The sequence below is a fragment of the Macrobrachium rosenbergii genome, chromosome 5 (genome assembly GCF_040412425.1).
Source record: "Macrobrachium rosenbergii isolate ZJJX-2024 chromosome 5, ASM4041242v1, whole genome shotgun sequence".
NCBI classification, from domain to species: Eukaryota; Metazoa; Arthropoda; class Malacostraca; order Decapoda; family Palaemonidae; genus Macrobrachium; species Macrobrachium rosenbergii.
This window is the reverse complement of record NC_089745.1, coordinates 66,793,405-66,821,291: the sequence shown is the minus strand read 5'-3', so window position 1 is coordinate 66,821,291 and position 27,887 is coordinate 66,793,405. Positions and strand designations below refer to the sequence as shown.

The 27,887-nt window shown below is 42.3% G+C and overlaps 1 protein-coding gene and 1 long non-coding RNA gene across 2 annotated transcripts in view; one reads left to right on the top strand and one right to left on the bottom strand.

The window, feature by feature from the left end:
* LOC136838870 (transforming growth factor-beta receptor-associated protein 1-like) overlaps positions 1–27,887 on the bottom strand; it is a 213,997-nt gene that overhangs the window by 2,281 nt on the left and 183,829 nt on the right. The window contains exons 15-16 of the mRNA XM_067104535.1: positions 17,751–17,913; positions 8,123–8,235 (exon numbers count right to left, since the gene is read on the bottom strand). Of these exons, the coding sequence (XP_066960636.1) occupies positions 8,123–8,235; positions 17,751–17,913 (276 nt within the window). The remainder of the gene's footprint in view (positions 1–8,122; positions 8,236–17,750; positions 17,914–27,887) is intronic.
* LOC136838874 (uncharacterized) overlaps positions 1–27,887 on the top strand; it is a 530,691-nt gene that overhangs the window by 423,697 nt on the left and 79,107 nt on the right. The window lies entirely within an intron of this gene.

Genomic DNA, 27,887 nt, shown 5'->3' with positions numbered 1-27,887 from the left:
AGTTTGCAGTGAAGAATTAAAATAAGTGAAGTGTCCATTTCTAAGGCATGAATTTTTTAGTTGTCCACATGAGGCTAGTGGAGGTATGGGTGCTTTATTTCGAATGCTTTGCTTCTACACAGTTGTAGAAAGCTACAATACTAATGTTTAGTAATCTTGCATCTCCCTAATGGTACAGTATGTTTCTCAGGTCATGTCTAATTACAGATGAGGGACTTCCAAGTTTTGCTGGTCATGAATAAACTCCAAACACTAGACAAATACGTTGAATATATTTTCCTTGCCAAGGTAGATGATGATGATGAGGTAGTGGCCCAACCACAGACAATTCTTCAGCCAACTGGGGCTTTTCTCCAAAAATTTTGTAGGTTCTGGCAGGAGACAGGAATGGAGCTGTGGGTTTTGGATTTGTTGAGTTGGTACTGGCTCTCCATTCTTGAGGCAACACCCACATAGTGCAACCACAAGGTTTTAGGTCAAATAATAGTGACCACAAGAGGTTCAAGGCCACAGCCAGCAATCCAGCTGTCACCTCCTTAGTCATTTGTTTCTTAACAATCTCAATCACTGATTGAGAAACAGGCACCTGAGGAGGTAACAGATGGATTGGTGGGTTTATGCAGCCATTTTTTTTTTTTTATACCCAGGGTGGCAAAAGGTTGGTGTCTAATTACTGACATCAACCAACTAACTATTTCTTTCAACAGACTCCTTTCAGGATGGAGCTAGTGGAGTCTTGTGCATGAGTCTGTCAGGAAGGGGAACTTTCTCCCATCCTTGGGCCTAAGGATACATAATTTCAAGTTGTGATCTGCTCTGCCTGGAAATAATACTTTCTTTGTCTGAGCAGGAAGGTATTTCATTGTTTTGGCTTGTGACAGCTCTGCACCGGTTTTCATTTGGGTGCACTGGTTCAGCGTAAGACTTGGGTTATACCTGGATGATGGGCGGGTAATGGCAGAGATGGCAGTAGAGTTGAGGTGACAGCCAGGTCAGGTATGCATATTGTGCCAACAACTGGATCTTTCATTCTAACCAAGATAAACATGACCTGGTTCCATCAACACTGAGGGCTTTAGTTCATCCATCAGCAGACAGGATCAGGTGACTAGATACTAGAGGAAAAAAGAGGTTTACATTTTTTTGTGAACAATACAATGTATTTTACAGTGACTGGTGCAAATGAAAAACGTTGTGTAGCCTACTGAACTACATGCCATGTACAAGAGAAAAAGAAGGGGGTTCCTTTCGAGTTTTTAAATGTATTTATGGAGTTTATTTTGTCACAAATATGGGAAAATAAAGTACATAATTGCTTTTTGCATAAAGTTTTCAGTGTAAAGTGTGATAGTTGTTTATAAGCATATTTAGTGTTTATGGTTAAGCAGAATTGACGAGGTAAGATGAGAAAGGGTACAGAGTTGCCATCGAACACCAGTAACTGTATTTATAGGGCTTATTTTGTTACAAATATGGGAAAATATGGTAGATAACTGTTTTCAGTTGAAAGTGCGATGGTTGTTGTTTTTAAGCATATTTACTGTTCTTGGTTTAGCCAGAAAAATTTTTCTTTATTTTTGGCAAGAATGATCAAGTTCTTCACTTATGCCACATAATGCCAAGGGAAGATCTATGAAGTAGCTCTTCCAATAATCACCAGATGGTGAGCATGCAACAGAGTTCAATTGATGATCAGTTTTATCTTGAGAGCTGAAATACTGCATGTAAATATTTTAATACAAAGCAATTCATTACCTTTCAGTAACACTGAATTGTTGGATGTCTGTGGGAAGAGTAGCTAGCCTTTGGAACTCTATTCCTAAAAGCAAGTCAGGGGAGAAATTGGCAAATCATGACTTTTTTGGGGGTGGGATATTTCACTTCAAAACAGATCATGTTTAGTAATCTAGAATTTAGAAGTTAACAAATGTGCACATTACACAATGGTGCAGTATACCAAAAGAAGAGATGGCTCTCTCTTTCTGAATCACAGGTGAGTTTGTGTGCCATGAATGGAAATTGAATACAGTATATGAACTATAAATTTGTTTTACCTTGCATTAAACAGATCTTACTGTTTGTTTTATTTCAAGATAAGACTAGATTAAACATCACTTCGGTACTATTCATTCCTGAAATGGTTGTATTGATTCATTACTTAATTCATGACCAAACTGCATAGTAAAACATACTCTTCCCACACTCTCCAATGTAAGGGAAATGATATGCAGTAAATTACTTTTTATTGTTTGTATGTTAATTTGTTATACATAGTCATAATCTGTTAGCCTCATTTTATATTAAAATATTACATCTACAATTTGTTCTGATACGGATACTCCCTACACCTTCCTATACTGCATAGGAGATTTCCATGTGCTTAACTTGACTCAGCTGACTGTAGACTTTTTCTACTAAAATTCACTAGCTTCCTGTGCCCTCATCTGCCCTGGTGTGAACCTACCCACACTCACCACTTGCTTCCCAGCGAGTGCGTGAGAAGACGTTTTGTTTTGACACTTTGACGCTCCTGCATTTTAGAGTCTCTCCTTGTACTATGTGCGATTTTTGGGGTTTTGTGTCTTACCCCTTACATCCACTGAGCTTTTTTGACTATCTTAACAAAGTGTTGTATTACTAGCTTTCAGTTTTAGTCTCTATCAGAGAATAAGGAGACATCCACTCTGACTTGATCTCGTAATTAAGTGTTGGCGTCAGGGTGGTTGTTCAGTCTTCCTCATCTCCCGACGATTTTTTCACTCTGTGTTACTTAAGTGAACCTTTGTGAAGTGCAGTGTTTTATTATGGAGTTTAAGTTAAACAGATTTGTTACAGTGGTTTCTTGTTTCAGACTTTTTACAGTGGTTTCTTGTTTTATCATGGAAGATAATGGGAAACATGAATTATGTCGATGCATGGGCAAAGACAAGTCGTGGTACATTCATGTTGCCTGTGCTAGTCGACCCCTATTCAGTGTGCATTTCTTGTAGGGGTTTTGAATGTTCCAGAGAGACCACTTGTAGTGAGTGTGATGAGTGGCCTTCTTCTCAGTGGGATAAATATGAGAAACATCAGAGGAAGAAGCAGACTCCAGTGTCCAGAGAATCTTCCCCCTACATCACCAGCATCCCTCTGCTCTCTCCTACCCTACCCATCCAGACTCCTTTTCTGCTTCCCGTTACTCCAGAGAGGAACTTCTTCCCGCAGCTTCCACGGGAAACATTATTGGCGCTGTGGCAAGCTCTCAACAAGGAGTTCCAGGATGAGAGTGCGATTGGTAGTTTGATGGTGCAGGTGCAGGGCAGCGAGAAGGCAGGGACCAGCAGTTTACAACAGAAGAGGCTGGGCCTCCTCTCCTGAGTTGGTCTCCTCTCGGCATCCTATTCCAGCATGGAAAAAACTTTCTTCCCACCTCGCCTTCTGTTACGAAGGCTGTACGGAGAAGGGCTCTCCGCTCCATGGACAATACAGATCACAGACGGGAGAAACAACTGAAGAACTGTCAGTCTCTATACCTTTCCAGGGACACCTTCTGCAGGAATTCTAGAAGCGTAACATTGCACGGTGCTTCCTCAAGGTATGAGATACTTGGAGATGAGCCATCATTATCTCTCTCTTTTCCTTCATTGCTTAGAGAAAAGACTTCGAATTGAAAGTCCTTCCAAGATTTGTGTCAGTTCCTGATTCTTATTCTCAGAGAGGAATTCTGAAAGTACACAAACTTCATTTATCTGAGTGTTTCGAAACATCTCGACAATGGTCTAAGCACCGCTCTGTCACTCCTCAGTCTCCCTTCCCTTCTGGACACGCTTCCTGCTCACATTCCAGAAGCGTGACGTGGCAGGGTGATTCAATGAAGTGTGAACAGCGGCATGCAGTGAAGAACTGTCCATTGAGTCAGCATTCCAAGAATGCCTCCCACTCACATTCTAGAAGTGACACAGCACAGTGCTTACTCAAAGGTTGAGCAGCATGGGGAAAAGACTGCATCTCTACTGCTTTTGGATGACGGAACCAGACCCCGGAGATGAGACACTCGGTCACAGCAAAGGAATCAGGAATGGAACAGGCCAGGTACATCAAGCCAGATGAGCACTTCAGATTTGGACCTAGCCCTTCAAGATCTGCTCAAGGAGGAACTTAGTTTTACAGACTTCATCTTGAAGATAAGAGAGAAGCTAAAGTTACCAGAGGCAGAGAGAGTAATTCCTGAAGACACCACCAACTCCTTCATGGAATAAATGGTGGAGATCACTCCAGAGGCTAAATGTTCTATTCGCCTTCCTTGGTCTCTGATGGTAAAGTCTACTTTGAAGGAGTTAGAAAATTTATAGCAGGCAAGGAAGGTTCCCTAGCCTCTTCAAGTCACAGAAATTACTACCCCTCCATTAACTCGTCAGGCAAAGTTCTATGTCACAGAGAATCTTGGTTAGCGATTAAAGATTTCTTTGCATTTGCTGGTTGGGTGTCCCAGTCTAGTGGAACTTAGGAATCGTTTTTTATCATATAGCAGTGAAGCAGGTGGTAATTATAGCATGGCAAAACTGTTGGGAGAAAGTATATGTATTAATAACATTATCTCTTTTATCAAAGAAGCTGGTCGTCTTAAATATATTTGACAGCTGTGCTGTCTTAGTATATATTTTTTTTTCTTAAGTTATACTGTTTTTATTGGACCAAATTTATTAATAGTTCTTTTTAGCCGAATTTTATATATTTATTTTTTTTTAGTTATAGTTTTCTTTTTTGTTTTTTCTTTTTAATCAAATTTATATGTAGCTCTGTTTAGCAGAATTTTATTTTTTTGTAACATACTATAAAAGTAAAATGATCACATTTAGCATTCGGCGTCAGCAACCCTGGTAGTTGTGATGCCAGATAAACCCACAATTAATCAATCAATCAGTTATCATATATTTAAACAAGCAAGGAGGAACAATCTCTCGAGCTCTGAATCAGTTAGCAGTAAAGATTCATGAATGGTCAGAACTCAAGGGAATGACACTGATGGTCAGATACATCCCAGGATAACAACATTGTAGCGGACACTCTGAGCAGGCTGGATCAAATACAGTAGTGGGGACAGAATAGTCCTTGGATCAAACAGTGGCAAACAGACTGTTCAGATTGTGGGAGGGTCACACAGTAGATCTGTTTGAGACATCAAAGAATCAAAAACTGCCCATGCCCATGTACTGCTCTCCAGTCCCAGACGAAAGAGCCGTCCTACAGGACACCTTCCAACATCAATGGGACAACATGGACTTTTATGTGTTTCCCCTGTTCAGCCAGATCCGGAGGGTAATAAACAGGCTGTTCATTTCCCAGGACTAAGGATGACATTAACAGCTCCAAAGTGGCCACAAGCGAGTGGTACACAGATCTTCTCCGCTTGCTAGTGGATGTTACATGACAGCTACCACTGATCCAAAATTTGTTGAGATGAGCACAGTGGCTGAGTACATCGAGCAGTAGCCTAGCTTCAACTTCACGGATGGAGGCTATCCAGCAACTGCTCAGAAAGAAAGGGAAGTTGCAACGGTCATTGCTAGCTCCGTTAGACAATCCTCGCTCAACCTGGATCAGGGGAAGTGGAAGTCTTAATGGGTTGGTGTAGTGAGAGGAATCTACATCCCTCAAAACAGCTCTAAACGACGTAGCAGATTTCATCCTTTTAGAAATAAGAAGAACCACTCCGAGTCAGCAATTAAAGGATACGGGCAGTCCTTGGTTACCGGGGGTGGGGAGGGGTCCGTTCTGGGGGTGTGCTGATAACCGAAAATTGGCACTAACCGAAAATTGGCGATTTCCAGGGCTTTTTCGGCGATTTTCAGGCTAATTGGCGCCGAAAAGTGCCAATTTTCGGTTAACGGCACCTCTGTTAGGTATGTATTGCCACCAATACCCAATTATCGGCGCTGATAAGCAGAAAGTGGCGATTTTCAGTGCCGAAAATTGCAGATTTTCTTCGCTAGACAAGCCCCATAAAACCGGATCATCATTAACCGAGACCACCGTTAACCGGGGACTGCCTGTACAGGGCCGCCCTCTCCAAAGTGTTTAAAACAACGGGCATAAATTTGTCAACATTGTGAGAATTATCAGACTTGATGAAACACTTCAATATAAGTTGCTCAGCCAGGGGTTTAAAACTGCTTGAGTGGAGTGTAATCAAGGTTCTATCATCTTTGACAAAGTCTCCATATGAACCGATCAAGACTTGACATTAAAAACAGTGTTCCTCTAGGCTTTAGCATCTGTAAAGAGGGTGGGAGAAATACACGCCCTTATATTAGGTCACTCATACCCGTGGTTGGACTGATTTGGGCTTTACATTCCATCCAGAGTTTGTAGCCAAGACTCAGAATCCCTCCACATATGACCCAAGGTTCGGTGGCTTTTCCATTCCCTCTCTCAAGCACTTCGTGGGATGTGATCAAGAGGAAATGCTACTGTGTCCAGTGAGAGCTTTAAAACCCTACCTGAAATGGACAGCTCACACAGACCAATGAAACGTATATTGTTCGTAAGTACGGGCCATACTGAAGGAGATTTCCAAGAACACGGTCTCCTCCTGGCTGAGAGAAGTGATAAAAACAGCTTACAGTTAAGGAGGTAGTGCAAGTCCTGTCCCTTCGAGAGTCAAGGCACACAATATTAGAGGTATACAGGTCCTTCAATAGCCTTTAAGAAGAACTACGCAATTGGAAAAATCCTGCGGGCAGGTGTTTGGAAGTGAAAATGACCTTTAACTCTTTCTACCTTAAGGAGTTTGTGGACAAGCTCATAAATCTGTCCACATTCACCTGGGTCCAGTTGTGGCAGCACAACAGATGATCTAAGGCGTAGAACTACTCCACAGCTCCATTTCCAGATGTAGAGCAGGAGTTAGCTCTGCCACTCTGAGGAATGGCTTCAGAGACTACTAATATAAAATCTAGAGTGAGTAGTATTCTCAGGGTAACAGTTGTTCAGATTTTATACTTTTATTGGATCACCCACACATTTTTTGAGAGATCTACCTCCCTCCTAGATGTGAGTCTCTTACATGTGAAGGTGTAGAGAGTAATCGTATCGGAATAAATAAATTGACCTAACAATTTGAATTTTTTGTAACATATGAACCTACACTTTCATAAAGTTAAAGTTACCCTCCTCGCTCCGTCCCTCTCAGCTCGATCTCTCTCTTCGCATGCGAAGGCTCTCAGTCTTATTCTCAGGCTGGTTCAGCAAGTGGTGAGCGTGGATAGGTTCACACCAGGGCAGATGAGGGCACAGGAAGCTAGTGGATTTCAGTAGAATGAGTCTACAGTCAGCCAAGTCATGTGCAGCGCATGAGAATTTACTATACTGCATGTATATGAAGTTGTAGGTTCGTATGTCAGGAAAAATACAAATTGTTGGGTTATCCAAGCAATGAGGGAGAGTTGGAGAAATAAAACAAATTAACCTAAGCTATAGAACCTCTTATCAAATAACCTCACCTAACTTAGATTCACCAGATTTGCCTGAAAAATGCAGTTCCAGGAAAATACAAAGAGTAAATTAAGGTGTTAACTAGAAGTAACCAAGACAATATAGCAAAATTTAAAATTTCATACTTGGGCAAACAGTTGGAATCCAAATGTGCTAAACTTGTGCTTACTGAGATTGGAATTCAACTGTGCTAAACTTGTGCATACTGAATACCAAATAATGTTTATAAACAACAGTTTGCATCAAAGAAAAAATGCCAGCCTACTGCCTAGTTTCACCTTCATCGACTTATTTCAGCATTTAAAACGTATCTGTCTGTTTACTAACTTTTCTGAGATTTCGTATCTGTCTGTTTACTAACTTTTCTGAGATTTCATATAAAAACTAACAGAACTTTGCAAATTATTAAATTTGACAAACTTCAAATATCCTAAATTCATAATCATGATTTACATGCATGCATTTATAGTACATGCAGAGAACTTGCTTTTATGGTCTACAGACAACAGCAGCTAAGTAAAGAGTGGCTAAAGAACATAGTACCAAGATGAAAAAAATAATTGTTACTAACTGCACTCACTATTTAAACATCAATATATTATCTACTAGAATACTGTTGTATACATATGCATTTCTGAATTCTCACCTGTTATTTGCTACAGGAATAGGACCCATATCTTTATACAGTTTGTGTAACACAAATTTTTGTTGCAGATTCTCACTTCTTATCAGTGCCTGCTGAATTCTTTTAATTCGACTCTGAAAAGCAAAATAAGGAACTTTAAAGTTTTGAGAAAGGATCATAACATAAAGCTAATTCATATGTACATGATTAATTATTCATCTCTGACTTACTTGATTAATGCATCATTGTATCATAACTCAAAAAGTTTAATGCATCATTTTATCATAACTCAAAAAGTTATACTTCTAATGACCATCAGCAGTAACTGGGATGCCAAAATCAGAGCAATATATATACAGGCAGTCCCATTATCAGCAATCTGGTTTTATGGCGCTTGTCTAGCGACGAAGATAACTGGATTTTCGACACCTAGTCCCGGTTATCTTTGCTGATAACCAGTTATCGGCGGCGCTGATCACCGGTTATCAGCACCGATAACCAGGGATCAGTGCTATTATTGCTGATTTTTGGTTAGCAGTGATTTTTGGTTATTGTCACGCTGTCGGGAACAGAACCCCGCCGATAACCAGGGACTGCCTGTACTTCAAGTTTAGTACAAAATGCTTTTATAGTGAAGTCATATACATATCAAAGATGTGCAAGAACTGAAACTGTTTCCTCTTTCTATTTTGCGTTACTACAATTGTGGTTAACATCAATATCAGTATTCCCATCCAAATGATTGTTGTATAAGACAAACACATTTACATTTAAGTTGATGGCAAAAGAAACTAAAGATTATTCCAATTTTTAGTCATTAAATTTTACCATTATCACTGAACTATACAATTCATTGTGAATACAGTAAACCCCCCGTATTTGCGTTCTTATGATTTGCGGACTCACGTATTCGCGGGTTTCTCTGTGGAACATATCTAGCCATTATTTGCGGAAAATTCGCCCATTCGCGGTAATTTTCACTGAGAAATATTCACTAATTACTGTATTTTCATATAATTTTCATGAATAAATGCAATTTTTGTGATAAAACTATTAAAATACTCAGGTCTAAGCATTTTTACAGGGTTTTTCTTGTGTTTAAACTATCAAAATGGGGTGTTCTAAGTGTTTTTAGAAGGGTTTTAAGTATTCGCGGATTTTATCTATTCGCGGGGGGTGTGTGTGGTACGTATCCCCCACAAATACGGGGGGTTCACTGTAGTACCAACACTAGTATATTCATGAAATCATGTAAGAAACTATTAAAAATTATGGAGTGGTCAATAAGTATTACCTAGTAATCATCATAATTTTAACCAAACAACCTGATGTAAACTGTACCATGTTGATGGACCTTCCAACATGATATAAAATAAGTAACTTACCCAGTAATTACTTAGCTAAGAGTTTCTACTCTTACGGCAGTTAGAATTCTGAATTCCGCAGTGGCGATTCTTTTGCTTTGTATAGGTGACTTTGCCCCGCCCACTTTCGGAGTATGAAAGAGGAACAACATCGCCAACACGACAATTTGTTTCTCCCACTTGTAGTGTCAATACCTGGTGTTGTTATAGCAGCTTAGAGTTTTGGATTCATAATTTTCTTCCTTGGGGAAGTATTTTCGTAGACTTTTCAGCATTTATTCACTTAGTGACTTTTTTGGAATTGCCTTTTCACGACTGACTTTTCAACTAGTTAGGATATGTCCGACACTAGTAGTTCTAGTTTCCGGTACATGTATATTGCAGTAACAGCTGCAATACCTGGATGACAAAATTGACTTACGATTCTCACACCTTGTGTTTCGGTTGTAGAGGACAAGTTTGCTCAATTAATTTGACTTGTGATGAGTGCAGGGACTGGGGAAAACAGAAATGGAAAACTTTAAATTCACATTTAGCTAAGTAAGAGAAAGAGATAGGAAGAGGAAAGCAGCTGCTAAAGCCAGTGGGAAATTAGCTAGTCAGGCTTTGACTCCAAGATTGGATAAGGCGGACATGTCTGTTAATTCTCCAACTGTTAACCCTTCCCCCACCTACATCAATTAATTCTCCTAAACCACCTACTCCTTCTCCTGGCTCCATCACTTCCGAACCCGATCGCTTCGCCAGCCTTGAGAATGAATCTGAGCAAGATTTAAATCTGGTAGTGAGTACAGTGGCCCAGTTAGGGGCATCAGTGCATGTCCTGATGAACAAGTTTGAAAAAAGTGCTAAAAGTGAAGTGTCAGTGGAGGAGGCGGCTGCTCGTCCCGCTGATTCTCCTAGGTGTCGGTCCCTGCCATACTCCCCGCTACCTGGGAGGAGGCATACTGGTAGCCCAAGGGAGGTCAATGGGGTCTGCGCACAGGCAGCTGTCCCCTCAGTCCAGCTTGTTGCATCCCAGGTTGTGCCTAGAGAGAGCCACTGGAAAGGCGTCTTGGAAGTTCATCGGCTTTCGTCAAGCTCTGAGGAGTCCTCGCCTTGTAAGAGCTGCCTTCATCATTTCCCCGATGAATCTTGCCCGCTTAAGAGATGCTTCTCGGGTAAAGATCAGTCCCCGCACCTCCCTTACAAGAGAATGAGGCAGCCTTCCTTCAGTCCTCAACCTTCATGTAGCAAGTGGGACAGTCCGGAGCGTTTCTCCTCTCCTCAGCGCCAGGAGCGAGGATCTAGCTCGCTGCATCTTTCAAGCAAGCAGCTCCAGATTTCGTATAAGCGCTCTGTTCCTTCTGAACATCCTGTATCGGCGGAACGTACAGTATTGACGAGCACCATGAAGCAGACAAGCGCCCTGTAGCAGCCAAGCACCCTAATGCAGCTAATCACCCTGCCGCAGCCAGGCACCACAGGTGGTTGGACGCTCTTCTTCATCGGAGTGCCCTGAAGCTTCCGATCTTCCCCTAGCGTTTTAGCCTCCTCAAGACTCCAAGCGCCCTGTATCGTCTGGTAATCCTTCTCCTTCATTGGACCCAGCTCTCGAGCCTTTGCAACATAAACTGGATAATATCTTTCATCTTTTACAGAGACCTGCAGCACAAACAGCTCTGAATTAGACCCGATTTTGTCTCCGATCTCTTCTGAAGACGAGGAAGGGGAGCAGGACTCATCTTCTACTGCGTATGCAACACTCCTCAAGTTCCTTCTACAACAGTTCCCTGAATTTTTCACTCCAGGCTCTCCTTCCTCTCCAGCTTCATCTTTCTTGATGAGCAATCAGCCCGTGGATTCAACGAGACTTCCTAAGATGGTTCCCTCTTCTTCATCACAGAAAGTTCTTCACCAAGTAGGAATCTAGCTTTCCGAGAAGAGGGAACAAAGGAAAGCCTGTTTTAGTGTTTCTCTCTCTCATCTCGCACGTATGCAGTACTGTACTTGTTGTATGCAATGGGAGAAGCTCCTTCCCTGGGAGTGGCTTCCTCCTCCCAGGCGAACTCTTCTGCGCTCGTTGACTTGGGGCGCAGGTCGGCTCTTGCTTCGGCCAAGACATTCTTTTCAGCCCAGGAGATGGACCGTCTTTTGAAGAGCTTGTTCAAGTCCTTCGAAGTGTTGAGTTATCTTGACTGGTGTTTGGGAGCAGTTGCCAAGAAGCTTCAAGATCCGGTTTTTTTGTGTGATGAAGTTTCAGACCTGTTTAATTTTCTCTCCTGAGCAGAATTAGCTGCCCTTTATGCCATGGACATGCCTAAGAAGAGTGAACTTTGGGTCTCGTTCACAACGGAGGGCATTATGGACCCACAGAAATCGGCTCTCCTTTTTGCCCCTCTGGACAAGCAACATTTGTTTTCACAATCCACCATAAGTGAGATTGCAGCGAGTCTACACCAGAAATCAACTCAAGATTTGTTGACCCAATCGACGAAACGCCAGAGGGACTGGTCTGCCTTCTCAGTTAAACATTCATCTCCTCACAAGCAACCAAAGCCATTTCATGGAAGGAATCAGAGACCATGCTCCAGATCCCGAGGATCAGTCAGATTTGCTCCCCGTGCAATCAAGAAATCTTCTTCCAAACCATTCTCACGCAAGTGAGAATTCAGTCCTTCATGCTCCATTAGGGGCCAGGCTTCGTCTCTTCTGGGAGAGATGGAGCGAAAGGGGAGCGGGTCATTGCATGGTGAAAATTTTAAAGGCGGGATATTCCATCCCCTTCAGGGAGAATCCACCACTGACCAGCACTCCTGTCATATTGATGGCTTACTCAATAGGATCTGACACATATTCGGCCCTATTGAAGGAAGTGTCCTCTCTTCTGAGCAAGGAAGCCATAGAAGTAGTAAAGAGGGCAGACTTGAAAGGATGTTACAATCGCCCTTTTGTAGCGCCCAAGGCTTCAGGGGGTTGGAGACCGGTGCTTGACGCAAGTGCTTTGAACGTCTTCATAGAGAAGACAAAATTCAACATGGAAACCATCCATTCAGTTCTTGCTTCCATCCATCAGGGAGATTGGATGATCTCCCTGGACATGCAAGACACTTATTTCCATATTCCGATTCACCCGGACTCAGGGAAATACCCCCGACTCATTTTCGAGGACCAGAGCACTTTGCTTCGGTCTCTTGACAGCCCCACAAGTTTTCATTCAATTGTTGGCTCCTTTGGCGGGTTGGCTACATCTAGCGAGAGTGAGTAACGCGCTATATTTGGGCGATTGGCTGGTTCATTCACCCAGAAGAAACATTGCATGGAGGACTTGCAGAAGACTGCTCTTAACCCGGAAATTAAGACTGCTAATGAATTTCGAGAAATCACAAATGAATCCCACTCTGAAGATTCTTTATTTAGGAGTTCTGATAGACTCTGAGTTTTCGGGCTCCTCTGTCACTCAAGAGAGTAAAAGACTGAGGAAAGTAGACTTCTTCCTCTCGCTTCATTCTTGCTCCACCACCCAGTGAATGAGCCTCTTGGGGATGATGGCTAATCTGGAGCAATTTGTAAGACGGGAGACTTCACACGAGACCTTTCCAATTCTATTTAAGAGCTTGCAGGGATCGGAAGGTGCATCAAGACCGTCACTTCTTTCTGATAACCCCGGAGGTAAAGGAGGATCTGCGTTGGTGGAAGTCCGCAGACAGACTTTCCGAAGTGAAATCCCTCGTTCAGGTAAGCCCCGACCTAGACTTCTTTTCTGATGCTTCAGATCTAAGTTTGGGAGTGCTCCTTGGGAACCTGGAAGTCTCAGGGAGGTGGTCTTCAGAGGGGAAAGGACTTCATATCAACGTGAGAAAGTTGAAGACGATACGTTTAGGTCTGCAACACTTTGCGACACAGGTTCACAACAAGACTATAGCGGTGCATGCCGACAATACCACAGTCCTAGCATATATCAGACATCAAGGGGAGACCCACTCATTTTCACTCTGCGAGGTAGCGAGAGACCTCCTATGCTGGGCGGATTGGAACCAGATTCGTTTAGTCACCCAGTTCCATACATGTCAAGTGCAGTGTCCTGGTGGATGAGTTGAGCTGCCACAAACAAATTCTGCCCATGGAGTATACACTAGATCTTTGTGTGTGTGCCAGCCTTTGGAAATTATGGGGTCAACCAACCATAGATCTGTGAATTACTGCCTTCCTTTGTATTGTTCCCCCTTTCTGGACCCTCTAGCTTGGGCAACGGATGCAATGATCCTGAACTGGTCCAACCTAGATCTTTATGCCTTCCCTCCATTCGGGGTGATTCGAGAAGTAGTAAGGAAGTTTCGCTTACACCACAATGTAAGGATGACTCTCGTGGTGCCCTTCTGGCCACATAAGGAGTGGTTTACGGACCTGATCGATCTCTTCATACACTTTCCGAGGCTCCTTCCCAAGGTTCCAAGTCTTCTCAGACAACCCCACATCAGGAAGTTTCATCAAGGTCTATCCTCTCTAGCCCTGATAGGATTTCAACTGTCTACAGACTCATCAGAGCGAAAGGATTTTCAAAATCGGCATCAGGGGCTATCGCCAAAAGTAGACACATCTCCTCCAGTAATGTAGCTCTTTGTTGGACGAGTCGATAGAGCTGTGGACGAGCACTCGCTAGGCCTAAGTTCAAGTCTCCGGCCGGCTGATGAAGAGTTAGAGGAATTTATTTCTGGTGATAGAAATTCATTTCTTGCTAAAATGTGGTTCAGTTTCCACAATAAGCTGTAGGTCCCGTTGCTAAGTAACCAGTTGGTTCTTAGCCACGTAAAATAAGTCTAATCCTTCGGGCCAGCCCTAGGAGAGCTGTTAATCAGCTCAGTGGTCTGGTAAAACTAAGGTATACTTTTTTTTTTCCTCCAGTAATGTCCACCAAGTGGGCACATTTTAGGAGTTGGTGAGAAGAAACAGTTTCTTCCTCTAAAACATCTATCACTCAGATAGCAGACTTCCTTCTCTCTTTGAAATCATCTAAGGGGTTGTCAGTCTCGACAATAAAGGGTTGCAGAGCGATGCTCAGTTCTGTTTTTCGACATAGAGGTCTAGACACCTCGAACAATCAAGACTTATCTGAACTAATGAAACCCTTCAATATCTCCACGTCCAAGAAAGAGGAATCCTTCTCTTGGAATCTTGATATAGTTCTTAAGTGGCTTTCCGATCCTCGCTTTGAACCTATGCATTCTTCCTCTCTAAGAGATCTGACTTGGAAAACTCTTTCTGGTTGCCTTAGCAACAGTTAAGAGAGTAAGTGAACTTCAGGCAATAGACAAAAGGATTGGTTTTTCGTAAGGGAATGCAGTCTGCTCCTTTTTGCTAGGATTTCTTGCAAAAAATTGAAACCCATCGCATCTCTGGCCTCATTCTTTTTCGATTTCAAGCTTATCGGATATTCTAGGCATGGAAGAGGAGGAGAGAGAGCTGTGCCCAGTACGTGCCCTGAAATATTATATACATCGGACGGAGAAGATTAGAGGCCAGTTTGGCAATCTCTGCTGTTCGGTGAAAAACCCCTCTAGACCCCTAATAAAAAAATTCAATAGCTTCCATCCATTAGTTCAAAAAGTTCAGGAATCGCTCTTCCATTTGTATTATCTGGGTAAATCTGTCTCTTTCTGTTGGGTCCCTTCTCATGTGGGGATTTGTGGAAATGAGATGGCAGATAGGGAAGCGAAAGGTGCTAGTGTCTCTTCAGAAACAGCCTTTAGTAAAGTGCCTCATACAGACCTAAAAGGTCCTTTTAGATCTTATATTTTAAACAAATGGCAAGAAAGATGGACTTCTTCTCTTGCCAATAATAGAAAGTATAGAAAAATCAGAAATAGTATATTGCCAGTGGCTTTCGTCTTTCAGTCGGATAGACGAACAGAAATAGTTTTAAGCAGAATGAGGATTGGGCACACTTATTTGACCCATCAGTTTATTTTAGAAGGGCAGCCTCCCAGAGTGTGCTTGCGGTGGTGAGATGCTAACAGTGGAGCACATTCTGGTTGCTTGCCCCAGATATTTTAACCAAAGAGAGATATTTTAGAGGTAAAATCCTCTGTGATATTTTGGGAGATGAAGCAGATATTTCTGCTCTCATCTCCTTTTAAAATCTATAAACATTTTTAATAAAATTTAATTATATTTTATTAATCACATCATAGATATATATATATATATATTTATTTATTACATTTTCTTCATTAATTCATTCATTTATCATATTGTAATTTATCTATGAACCATCTTCATCATACACTCATTAACTCATTTTTCATAATATAATTTATTTAGTTTCCATTACGATGCTGAATGGCTTCTTTGGCCCCAGTGCCTGGGCTTTTGCCTAAAACTCATACATCCATCCATCCATCCTCTAGACCCCTATCGAAAAACGCCATTTTGTTTTTCTTGAGGGATCTCATCGTTGAAGCACACTCACAATTAGCGGAGACTGACTTATTGCTTATTGAAAGTTAAAGCTCACGAGGTAAGAGCAGTTGCTACTTCGGTAGCCTTCAAACACAATCTTTCTCTCACTGCGATCTTGGAGGCAACTCATTGGAAATGCAATTCGCAGTTTATGATAAATGCAGTACCCTGGGACCTATGTCTGTAGCTGATGTAGTGATGGGTGAGGAAGTGTAGGAAGTGTCCCTTCCTTTACTTTTCTCTTCGCCTTGAAAATGGTGTTGAGTTCTTGGGGAGCCTGGGAGGGTACGATGTACCTGGAGTGCCCACCAGTTTTAGTATTGGGTAGTGGTCTTGTTTTTTATTGTAATTGTTGCCCGACACTGGCTCCCAAATTCAGCAAAATACGTTATCAGTTAAACTCTTAAAAATAAAAATTTACACTGGGAATTAACCCTATGTACTGTACTTAGCGTGACGACCACTACGATCTTGGAGCACTTAAACTGCACCCATTCTATGTGCGTCCTCATATAGCAAAGACCAAAAGAATACAGTAATGGATACAGTAGTCGGTCTGATGCAGAGTGTGCTGTTGCCACTATAGTGGGTGACGTGCGATGCTCTGTTGCCCCGTCTGCAGATTAAGACAAGGAAGAACCTAGTCAGTCGCTGTAGACAAGAGAAAGAGCCCTCTTGTCTTGAGTCCTATACTCTATCAGTGTCAAGGTGCACTATACTGGTCAGGACCAACTAGAATTCTTTGAGACTGGTTGGTTTGTCTTATGGAGCCCTTCTAGGACCATAAGAGTAACTCCTTTGAGGTTGAGCAGCTACGCTATCAAAAATTCTATATTTTCGTGAAATGAAAACTAAAAAATTTTATATTTCAAGGAAAACAGAAAATTCCATATTTTAAGATACCAAAAATATAGCTACAAGATTCTTTTTGACAGGTCTCACCATATTATATAAGGAATTTTATTGTAAATGGTAAAATAATAATAGAGAAATAGGGGTTGAAGATAAAGTTTTGATTTGCATTGAATGCACCAATAAGGAGGTAATATAAACATTATGCCTTTAATTTTCAGTTTTGGATATTATTAATATAAAACTGTAATAGTTTTCATATTTAATCATAAGAGATGATCACCGTGCATTATTTTCAGTTGTCAGGCCCTAACCGATCCCCACCTTCACCTCTTTGTACAGCCAAGTATTATGCTCAAAGAGAGGGTTTCATAGCAGCCCATACTACTCATTTTTCTTATTCTTTCCTCTTCATCTTTCTGATGCTTTTTCCTGATTCAAGAAGGCATTTCATCAAATATCTCCTTCATAGTATGGTAAAAACTTGTTATAACATTGATAAATAGCATGAATATGAAGATATGACCTTCAGCTAAAAAGAAGTACCACCCTCATCAGTTTTTTGCACACTGAAACTCACTCATAAAAGTCATGAGGCATGTTTCCTCCCTAAATTGATGAGAGATGCCCTTCATCCCCTTCATGGGGACTATTTCTAAAAAAAGTTAATGCATTTTATTATATGAAATAATGTCACAGTAACATATTTGAATCACTGGTTCAGGTTTTTTGAGTTAAGGTGAGAAAATGCCCCACAGCTATAAAACTAAGGTGAATTTTAATATAAAATACTGTACTTCATATAGAGATTTGGGAATGCCATATGAAGCTACAGGATTATTTTCAGAAAATTTTACATTTGTTCATTTCATCATTCTTCAGCCAGCTGATCCCCCTAATAATAATTTTTCAATTAATGAGATAGTGTCTTATTTATCTGTAATATGCTAGTAGCTACATTTATCTAGAATTCTGAAGCACTAAATTTGACATACCTGATGCACCGAGTTTCTTAAAGCTGCCCGAAGATAATGATGGACAATGCTTAATGACCAACTTGTTGGCAAGATAGCTAGCACTTCAGATAACTCCAAGTCTCCTGCATGTACAGAAAGTAGTTCTATTGCTGGTGCAAGCTCAATGTCATGTTCAGTCCCCCTGTTATTAAAAGAGGAAGATGATTAACCACAATACAAATACAGTAATGCTTATTTACACATTGTAAAAATATTTGTCAATGTTATGTAAAACATGATGCAATTGTCAAAAAAAAAAAAGTTGTTCCAATAGGAATACAGTGCTTTCATAAATGGAGTTACTCTCACAAGGTGTGTCACTTTGGCAGTCATGATTTAAAAGCAAAATCCTATTACCTTGGCCCATGGCCTGTCAAGACCTTATGCGGTCTAGCTCTTCCAGTGCTTTCTCAGCTGTCACAGCAACCAGTTTTCTTTTGACTCTCTTTGTGGCTGATATTGCTCTTTGTGTCCGCCAATTGTGGAATATTCCTACATTTTCCATTGCATACAGTTACACTATCATGATTGTACCTTTCCTGTAGCTAAGTGAATGAGGAATTAAGAGAAATTTGTGAGAGTTTGGGGCACAAGGTCATTAGTGTACTTTCTTTGTTCATGGAGTGAGAACCATGTGAGTGACCTCCTTCGTCTGTGGTATGATTTATGGTGAGCCCCTGTGTCTGGTGGAGGAAATAAACCCAAATTCAGGTGTGTCAACGCGGGCAGCCATGCAGTAATTTATGGCCCCAATAGAGGGAGATCCATACTCAGTTCATGTTGGGAGGGAAAATGTTTGCAAGTCAACATGTGTGTTGACCATGAGGGATGGCAAGCGCCTCAATTGTAGTGGTTTTTCTTTTTTCTTAAGAACAATGTTAAGTTACTGAAGATATGGAGCAAGAGCAGTAGTTCATCCAAGCAGCCTTGGGGAAAAAATCATATTTGTAATGTGATGTCTCACTGTGACATGTAATGTCTTCCCACTGGAAGGTGATGAAATGAAAAAGTAGATTCTTTCCACTCCCATTTAATTAAGAGACAAATGTGAGAGCGGAGGATGAGATCCGATGCTCATCACTCGTCAGCGACCACTTGCTATCTTATGCATCGCACTTGGCAGGAAAGACAAAAGTATTGTCTGCTAAAATACAATGTTGCCACGTTGCATAATTCAGCTGGTGATCTTACAGTACTTATAAGAATGTATAAACAGTTAAACATGAATGAAATATCAACGGTAACATAAGCATGCTTCTTCCTGTAAAATAATGAGTGTACATGAATACAACACATACATTTGATATCTATACACCACCTTCCCCCTTTATGCTCGCAGCATTGTCTCGAGCGGAACATTGACTTCTTTCAGCGAGTCGGGGTGAACGACGAGGGGCACTGGGGGTGCTGAGTGGTGGCTCTCTTTCCTGGCCAAAGCAAGGGAATGCAGGGACCTGGGGGAAGGGGGTCATTACTCGTGTTAGGCACTGGGCGTAGATGTCTTCGGTTTCGGAACTAAACGCGGCTGCTAGGAAGGCGCACCTCGTACTGTCTTGACCTGCCATGGCCCATCACGATGCCAACCTTGTCCCATTGTAGCGTCTTAGTGTCCTGTATCCTGACATGCTGGCTGATGGTGAGCCTGGTTAGAGGGTGGGCATGACAATTGTAGCGGTTTGTGGCTTGGTCAACGCGGGCAGCAGTACGACGGTTGTAGTCCTCAGTCTTGGTTTGCCACTCTTCCGTGAATAATAGTGGGTGGGCGGGAGCACAGGTGTGGAGAAGATGGCCATAGAGAATCTGCGCAGGGGAGCATCCAGCAGGGGTCGGAGTGTTCCGAAGCTCCAGCAGTCCTCTATCGAAATCTTCGCAATCTATATTCCCACATGGGGCTGTCATCATAATGAGATGTTTGGCTGCTTTTACTGCTGCTTCCGCATGTCCATTGGACTGAGGGTAATGCGGGGAAGTGATGATATGGCAGACTCCCCAGCGTTTTGTGAATCGCTTGAAGTCTTGGCTGGAGAATGGGGGTCCTCCGTCCGTCCGTAAGCAGAGAGGGACACCAACTTCACAGAAGTAGACACAAAACATTCTTTTGACTCTAGCTGCAGTCGTGTCGCTTCCATGGGACAATCACAGAACAGCCTGAAAGTCTATCAGCCATAACAAGGAATGCCTTCCCTGCAACGTGAAAGAAGTCGGCTGACACACTTTCGAAGGGCTGGGTTGGATGGTCATCGCACATGTAAGGTTCTTGTTGCTGACTGGGGAGAAGCTGTTGGCAAGCATTGCAAGCCTCTACTGTATTCTTCATGTCAGCATCGATGCCTGGCCAAAATACTTTCTGTCTTGCATGACGCCGAGTAGCTTAGATCCCTCGGTGGCTGTCATGGAGGCGAGCCACGGTGCGTCTACGGAGGGCTGCAGGGATTTCCTGTCTTCTTCAATGATGGGTCCTGTTGCCTGATTGTCAGTGGAAGTGGCGGTGCTAGTGACGATGCACCTGACATGGGCAGTTGAGGTGGTGCAGTCTTCCTCATCTTCAGGTGTGGGGCAACTGGTCGGGGAGCGAGACAGGGCTTCTGGTATGCAGAGCTGTTTCCCTGCGCACCAGACTGCGTTGAAGAAGTAGGGGGACACTTGCATCTTGAGGCATTGCAGACGTGGATTCTCAATGGCATCTAGGGTGTAGTGGTTGAGGATAGGAATCAGGGGGCGATGGTCAGTCATCACAGTGAAATGCTGAAGTCCAGATAGGTATAGGTGGCACTTAGCCGTGGCCCAAGTGACTGCGAGTAGCTCCAGCTCTATAGTGGCATATTGGGTTTCCGTATCCGTAAGAAAACGGGAGCCACACTAGACGAGACGCATCCGACCGTGGCCTTTGTCCTGAAGTAGGGCACAGCCAAGGCCATACAGGCATGAGGCGTCTGTCTGCAGGATCGCGGGCGAGGCCGAGTCGAAACGTCTTGACAGTCTTAAATGCTTGCTCATGGTCAGGCGTCCAGATAAATGAGCGTTTCGGGCTCATGAGTGGGTGTAGAGGCTGTGCTGCTGATGAGATATCTGGGGGTGAAGTTGGCAAGTTGGTTGACAAGACCCACAAATGACCCGATATCTGTGACATTGGACGGCACGGGAAAGTCACGTATACCAGATACCTTGTAAGGGTCTGCTGCGATGCCGTCAGGTGATAGGACATAACCACAGAATTTAACTTGAGGGGCAGCTACGGTGAACTTTTCCTTATTGAGGGTAATACCGTATTTATGGCACCTGGTCAGCATTTGCTTTATGTGTTGCAGGTGGGAAGGGAGATCCTCGTCTCATATAAGGATGTCATCTATAACCTTCACACAGTTGGGAATACCTTGAAAAGCCATATCTCCACATAGGCAGTGGCCATCACCCATCGTTGCTGAAACCTTCCGTACAGTTATAAACATGGTCAGATGGCGATCTTCCTCTGCCAACTCCATTTGCCAATAGCCATGGAGGGCATCCACTGTCGTGAAATACTTTGCCGTAGGAGAGATGTTGTGGATGGCGTCATGGAGCGTGGGCAATGGATGTGTTGGGCTGGCAACCTGAGAATTTAAGTGGGTGTAATCCACAGTGACGCGGACACCTTCGTCCTTGGGAACCAGGACCATGGGGTGGCACCATTCGGAGGGTTCGTTGCCTACAGGCGTGATGATTCCTTGTTGTACTAAGGAGTCAAGTTCTTCTTTTACTTGATCCCTGAGGACGAACGGAATGAGCCTGGGCGTATGTACAGCGAAAGGTGTAGCACCTGTCATCATCTTTAGTGGCTGAGTCTGCAGATCTGCCTTGGATACGAGTACGTCATTGAAATGGCGGAAAAAATAATCCTTAGAAGCTGCAGGTGATGTCATGGCAGAGTCAGGAATCTGGGCACACCTGTTGACATGTGTAACCTTCAGAATGGGCTTCAGGAATTCTGGTGACACTATAGCAAGGGCTCGGCAATGTCCAAGGGAGAGGAGGGCAGTCTGGATATCCTTGTGAACATGTATGGTAGCTACACATGACTTGTTGCCAAGGCAAAGTGTTGCTTGGAAACATCCCACAGCTGGTGGCATGGGGGATCCATCTGTGGTCGCAACATCTGTCATGGGTGGAGGTGACAGTTTTGACCGGAGTATGTGAAGTGTACCCAGGTGTGTGGTGCCAATCACTGTAATGTCTGCTCCTGTGTTGGGGATTAGCTGGAGGTGTGATGATATGTCACCGAATGACAGGGAGACAGTGACTAGTGTAGGGGACTCATTATCTGAGTTGGCACCCACGAGATGGCAGCTGGAGTTTGACTTAGTAGGTGATGAGGGCCGGTGTCCACTTGGTGTTGGAGATGAAGCTGTAGATCCAACCCGATTTGTCTTGGTAGACCTGCACATCTTCACGAAGTGTCCTTGTTTCTGGCAGGCACTACACTGGGTATCCTTAGCAGGGCATTTCTGAGATTGGGGCCAATGACCTGTGTGTCCACAGGCTGGGCACTGTCCGGAGTTGTGCCTGCGAGAGCAGTTTTGACTGGGGCCGCCATTAGTAGAATGTTGAGAACGCTGGTCGGGAGATCGATGAGAATTCCTCTTCTGTAGTCATTGGTTCTTCTTGTATGTAGATACAGCACTGATCTGGCTAGGGACGGATGCAATGGCTGATGCAGTCACACGTGTAGACTCAAAGGAGCAGCAGCAAGTCACAAAATCTGCGAGGTGGATGAGGGTTGGAGGGCTATAAGGTGTTGTATTAACTCTTCATCCCTCACGCTCGTCATTATTACCATTTGCAACTGCTTTTCAGCACAGGAAGTGGGGTTGCCAGTGCATAAATCCACTTCATAGGCGAGATCCTTGAGGCATGCATAGTAGTCTACAAATGATTCTCCCACAGCCTGTTTGCAGCACAATGCCTCTCTGCATCGTAAGGCCTCATTTCTGAGACTGCAAAAGTGCTTTTGCAGTGCATTCAACACCTCTGTAAGGGAAAGTGATGTGTTGTGAGGGATGCCTAGTGTATGCGTAAGCAGACGTTGAACTTCCAGGGAGATGCTGGTCCTCAGGTGAATCAGCTGGGTAGCTTGATGCACACTGTCAAGTCCATCAAGTCCAACTAGGGCTGCATAATCCTCAAAACGTCGTCTCCATTGACGAAAAGCTTGATATGTTGCATCTTGTTGCAGAAGTGGAGGGGGATGGACCTTAGGCTGGCTAGATGTCATGGGTGTATTTACCTGTTGGGCTCCTAATGGCGTGGCAGAAGGTGCCAGTGTGGTGTCAGGTTGCTGGGGTTGCTGAGGCTGTCAGCTGTCCTGACAGCAGTGTCAACAGAGCCATGAATTGCTGGTCATCTTCCTGTCTTGATTGCTCCATTTGTTGCCTGAAGGTCTGCTCCTCTTGTTTCCTCCGAGGTTGCTCCTGCAAGCTGGAAGTTTGAAGAAAATGTATGAGGTGCAACATGTCCTCATCATGGCCTCCTGGCCTGTTGGGAGTAAGAGGAGGAGGAAGGGAGGGGCTGATATCCTCATCAACTGTGGAGGGGCTGGTATCATCACCAGCAGTGGGGGATGCATGGATCCGTCATCTCCCGTTGGATCATCCACCTGAACCTCTCCTCTCTGGTCCAATAACTCAATTAGCTGATCCACTTGCTGATCCATATTGAGTTGGGTGTCAAAAGAAAGCTTAGGACCTTTAGGGTGCAAGGGAAATGTCCAGTTCTCTGTAGGTAAATGAAGAAATGTGCCAGGAGTATTTAAAAATAAAAGATCCTGTTGAAAGTGAGCTGTAAGAAGGCTGGAAAGTCGAGTGAATGGAGATGAGAGTGTGCGTACATGTGTTGTGGTGGGGGTGGGTGGGGCACATGCTGGTGTCGGTTGTCTCCTGGGCTCTCAGTGTCTATGGATGCATGAGAGGGGTGGGACACTCCAAGGAATTGCTGGGGGCAAATTTGAGTAGCCTTATGCATTGGTGAGGGGAAGCGGTCTCGTGGCTCGCAACATCACACTGCACTAACACATTAACACTAATACTGCCCTGTAATGCACATAGACACTGTCGATGGTATCCTGAGTCACTGTAAGATCCAAGGTGAGAGGCGAATACAGCAATGACGGTTGCTTGAATTTCGAACTTAGGGTCCGGCTGATTAAAGTCTCTATCGAGGGAGCGGCTACATAACACTGCGCCATGTAATGTGATGTCTCACTGCGACATGTAATGTCTTCCCAATGAAGGGTGATGAAATGAAAAGGTAGATTCTTTCCACTCCCATTTAATTAAGAGAGAAACAAATGTGAGAGCAGAAGATGAGATCGATGCTCGTCACTCGTCAGTGACCACTGGCTATCTTATGCATCAGCTTGGAGGGAAAGACAAAAGTATTGTCTGCTAAAATACAATGTTGCCACATTGCATAATTCAGCTAGTGATCTTACAGTACTTATAAGAATGTATAAATGGTTAAACATGAATGAAATATCAAAGGTAACATAAACATACTTCTTCCTGTAAAATAATAATGAAAGTGTACATGAATACATATATTTGATATCTATACAGCTTTTACAAAAATTTTACAGCCAGCACAGGTTAACTCTGAATTCCTGTAGACAATAATTCACTGAACCAATCCTACTACTGTACTTAATTTATGATAATCATCATACTTAAGGGGATCGGCCGCCTAAAAAGACCCAATAATCTTTAAAAAATTCGATTTGCTGAAAAAAATTCTATGGCTTCATATAGGGTTCAAGAATGTGTCCACGAAATATTATGCTAAAATTTGCCGTATTTCTCTAGTTATGGCCTAAAATGTAACAATAACTATATACCCATAAAACACCAGTAGCGCAAATGATTTAGTCTGGTATAGTTTTTGCGATATATATTACGAAAACTTCCTTTGAAATGAAATGTATAATGTCAATAATATCCTACTCGGCACCTTTTTAGTTATTCCTAGCCATGACAACGCACACGTCATAATACCATGACGCCGACTGTGGCCGAGAGTTGCCTATAAACTTCCAAGCTAGAAGGACACGTTTTTCATGCTCGCTAGCCTTGACTGAACTCTATATTTTCTGCGGTGTTTTTGTTTTTTCACCGTGCCTAAAAGGTCCAAGAGTTCACTTCATGCTTCTAGAATGCGGAAAAGCCAAGTGGAAAAGTCCACGCGAGAAGTAGAAGAAAGAGTTCAAGAAATTAGTGCCATAGAGGGGAATGGAGCAACGGAGAGAGAGAGAGCTGTCGCCCATCAAACGGCGCAGGCAGCGATCTCTGCTGACCAGAGACCAACCACATCCACCCCTAAACGCCTTTTTATTTGTTCGTCACTACCAAAGGGCAAAGATATTTTAGAAAAAGAAAGCAGTAACTCGGAGGCTGATATTATAGACGATCCTGAAAATAAAATGATCATAATAAGTGAAGCAAGACTTGATGAATTACTTGAATCACGAATCCCTAATTGTGAATGTAAAGTAATTCCCAGGATCCATTTGGCAAGGGATGGATTCGAGACACTAATAAAAAGTGTAGGCAACTATGATACCCTAGAGTAATACCTTGCAGCAAGATCAGACAGGGGGGGACCAGGAACCTAAAATTTATAAGAATGTGTCTTAGGCACATAAATAATCAATTAATATTCTTATTTATAATCATTTTGCATTAATTAATACCCAAAAATAAAAATTAAAACCATAGAATTAATTGTAACACAGTCTTTGAAGTCCCTTTTACTTTTTTATGTAACTAAAACTTTGAAGGCCCGTTTCTCAAAACATAAGTTTTTCGCCTTTAAAATGCATCTCCTCTCCTTAGTATTGGACCAATCTAAATGAAATTTTAAATATAACATGGGGAAACATGGTAGATTAAAACAAAGCCGGGGATTTTTAATATTTTGAGTTTCTGATTTTTGGCAATTTTTTTTTCTGTAATTTTTCCGGGAAAATTTAATAAAAAAAAAAATTCATATCTCGAAAAATAATTGAAAAATCAAAAATCCCCGGCTTTGTATCGAAGGTCCATATGTGTTTTATACGTGGTTCAAATCTCATCCCTTAAAACCAAAAAGCAAAGGAGGAGATGCATTTTGAAAATGGCCATTTTTGGCCGAAAAATGCTCTGGCGTCACAAAACCTAAGGTCACTGAACAAAAATTTTTTCCCCAGAAGTTCCACACAATATCCTTTAACAAATCCCCTATATATCAACAACCTGTCGTTAAAAAAGTCGGAAACCGGCCGATCCCCTTAAGCTAGTCTAATGATACCTTCTTTATAAATTATTGCTCCAACAGTCTTATGACAACCACTTTTAGTGATGAGAATGGATCACAATGATACAAACAATGCACATCATGACTAACACACGTAGTATCAAATTTCTTCATATTCTTGGCATATTCACACACAAGCTACAGTAATTGTTTCCAGTTTGGATGCACAATGAATCTAGATCACAATGATTTGCAACTATGTAGTATTAATTTCTTTACATGACAATTTTCAATTTTATGCAAGCCTCTACTTAAGTGTCACTGCACACTTTCCAGAAAATACTGCAGACACCAGACTGTACACAAGTTATCAACCTTTCTACTAATCTCTTACTGGGTAATCACAAAACCTGCTGTCATTTTCTATTGTCTTTTCTTATTTCAATCCTTCCACACTGTATCCAAGCACCACTTCAAAGAGATATTACATACTTCCAAACATTAAAGTAATAATAGTACTCCCTCCCACCACAGTAAGCCTGTAATGAGATGGAGTTACCATTACAGTACAGTAGAATTAATATGCATGTGAACAAGGGCTGCTACATAAAAAAAATTAATATTCAGTATCCAAATTTACAGTAATTTACTTTACATATTTCATATATACAATCCAGAAAAGTCAATATATAGCCACTGCAATCCTCTCTACTGTAAGTCCTTATTCTCACTTCACGATTCATGTTAACCCAATCTTATGTTTTTGTCCTAACATTTTCATTAAATTTTATTCAGCAAAGTACTGTCACATGTTATAAACTGGTACACAGATTACTGTTAATCATAATCATCTCTGTCCATACTATTATCCAAGCTATCATACTTTCTACTGTACTGACTTCTTAAATCTGTCTTATAACCACTGTCTAAACCAACCTGATGTCTAGCCAACTGTTCAAAGATTCCCCTACTATCAGACCACTTTCTCTAAATCTGGAATTTTTCAGTCTCTATATTTAATTCACATAACCCTCATCAACATTATCTAATGCTTCCTGCATGGAATTCATCCTCTCTAAATCATCACTGTCTACTATGTCAGACTCATCTTCGTCCTTAATGGGAAATATACAAACACAGTACAAAATGTATGATCTAGTTCATTACCTATTTTAGCTAATTCTTCAACCTGTACTCCTATGCTTACACTATCCTTCCTTTCCCTAAGTATTTCCTTTTACCTAATCTTAACTGTCTCTATCAGAACTAATTTTCTCTCTTTTAGGAAACTTTCCTCTTGCTTACTCATATCATTTATGTACTCTCTCTTGCCTGCAGTCATTCACACCTTCAATCACTGACGCTGAGGATTCATCCCAACAAACCCTCTTCGTACTCTGTTTCCCTGACTCTGCTCTCCCTTTGCTCATTCATACCTTGATTCATTCATGATTTCCTACACACTCCTGCCATGTGACTTACTATTCCACATACTGCATGCTACATCCTAGGCCAATCACATATCTGGGCAAAATGACCCATCCCATATACACCTACTGTACATCCCCTTGCAATTCACAAATTCTTGCTACATGTCCTAACTTCCTACATCTAAAACATCAGACTGTCTCCACCTGTGTACATTTCCTCACATGATGTCCTACCTTGCCAGACCCAAAGCAGGCCCCTAATGTCCATCTACATATGCCTATCTGATGTCCTTCTCTTCCAAACCTACAACATTTAACCTCTGCCACTATTCTTTTCACAATACTGTATCAGCAACATTCCTGTTCCTATTCCCACTTACACTTTGTCCAAAACTCTCCTTTCTTCTATCCTGCCTAACCTTACTACTAC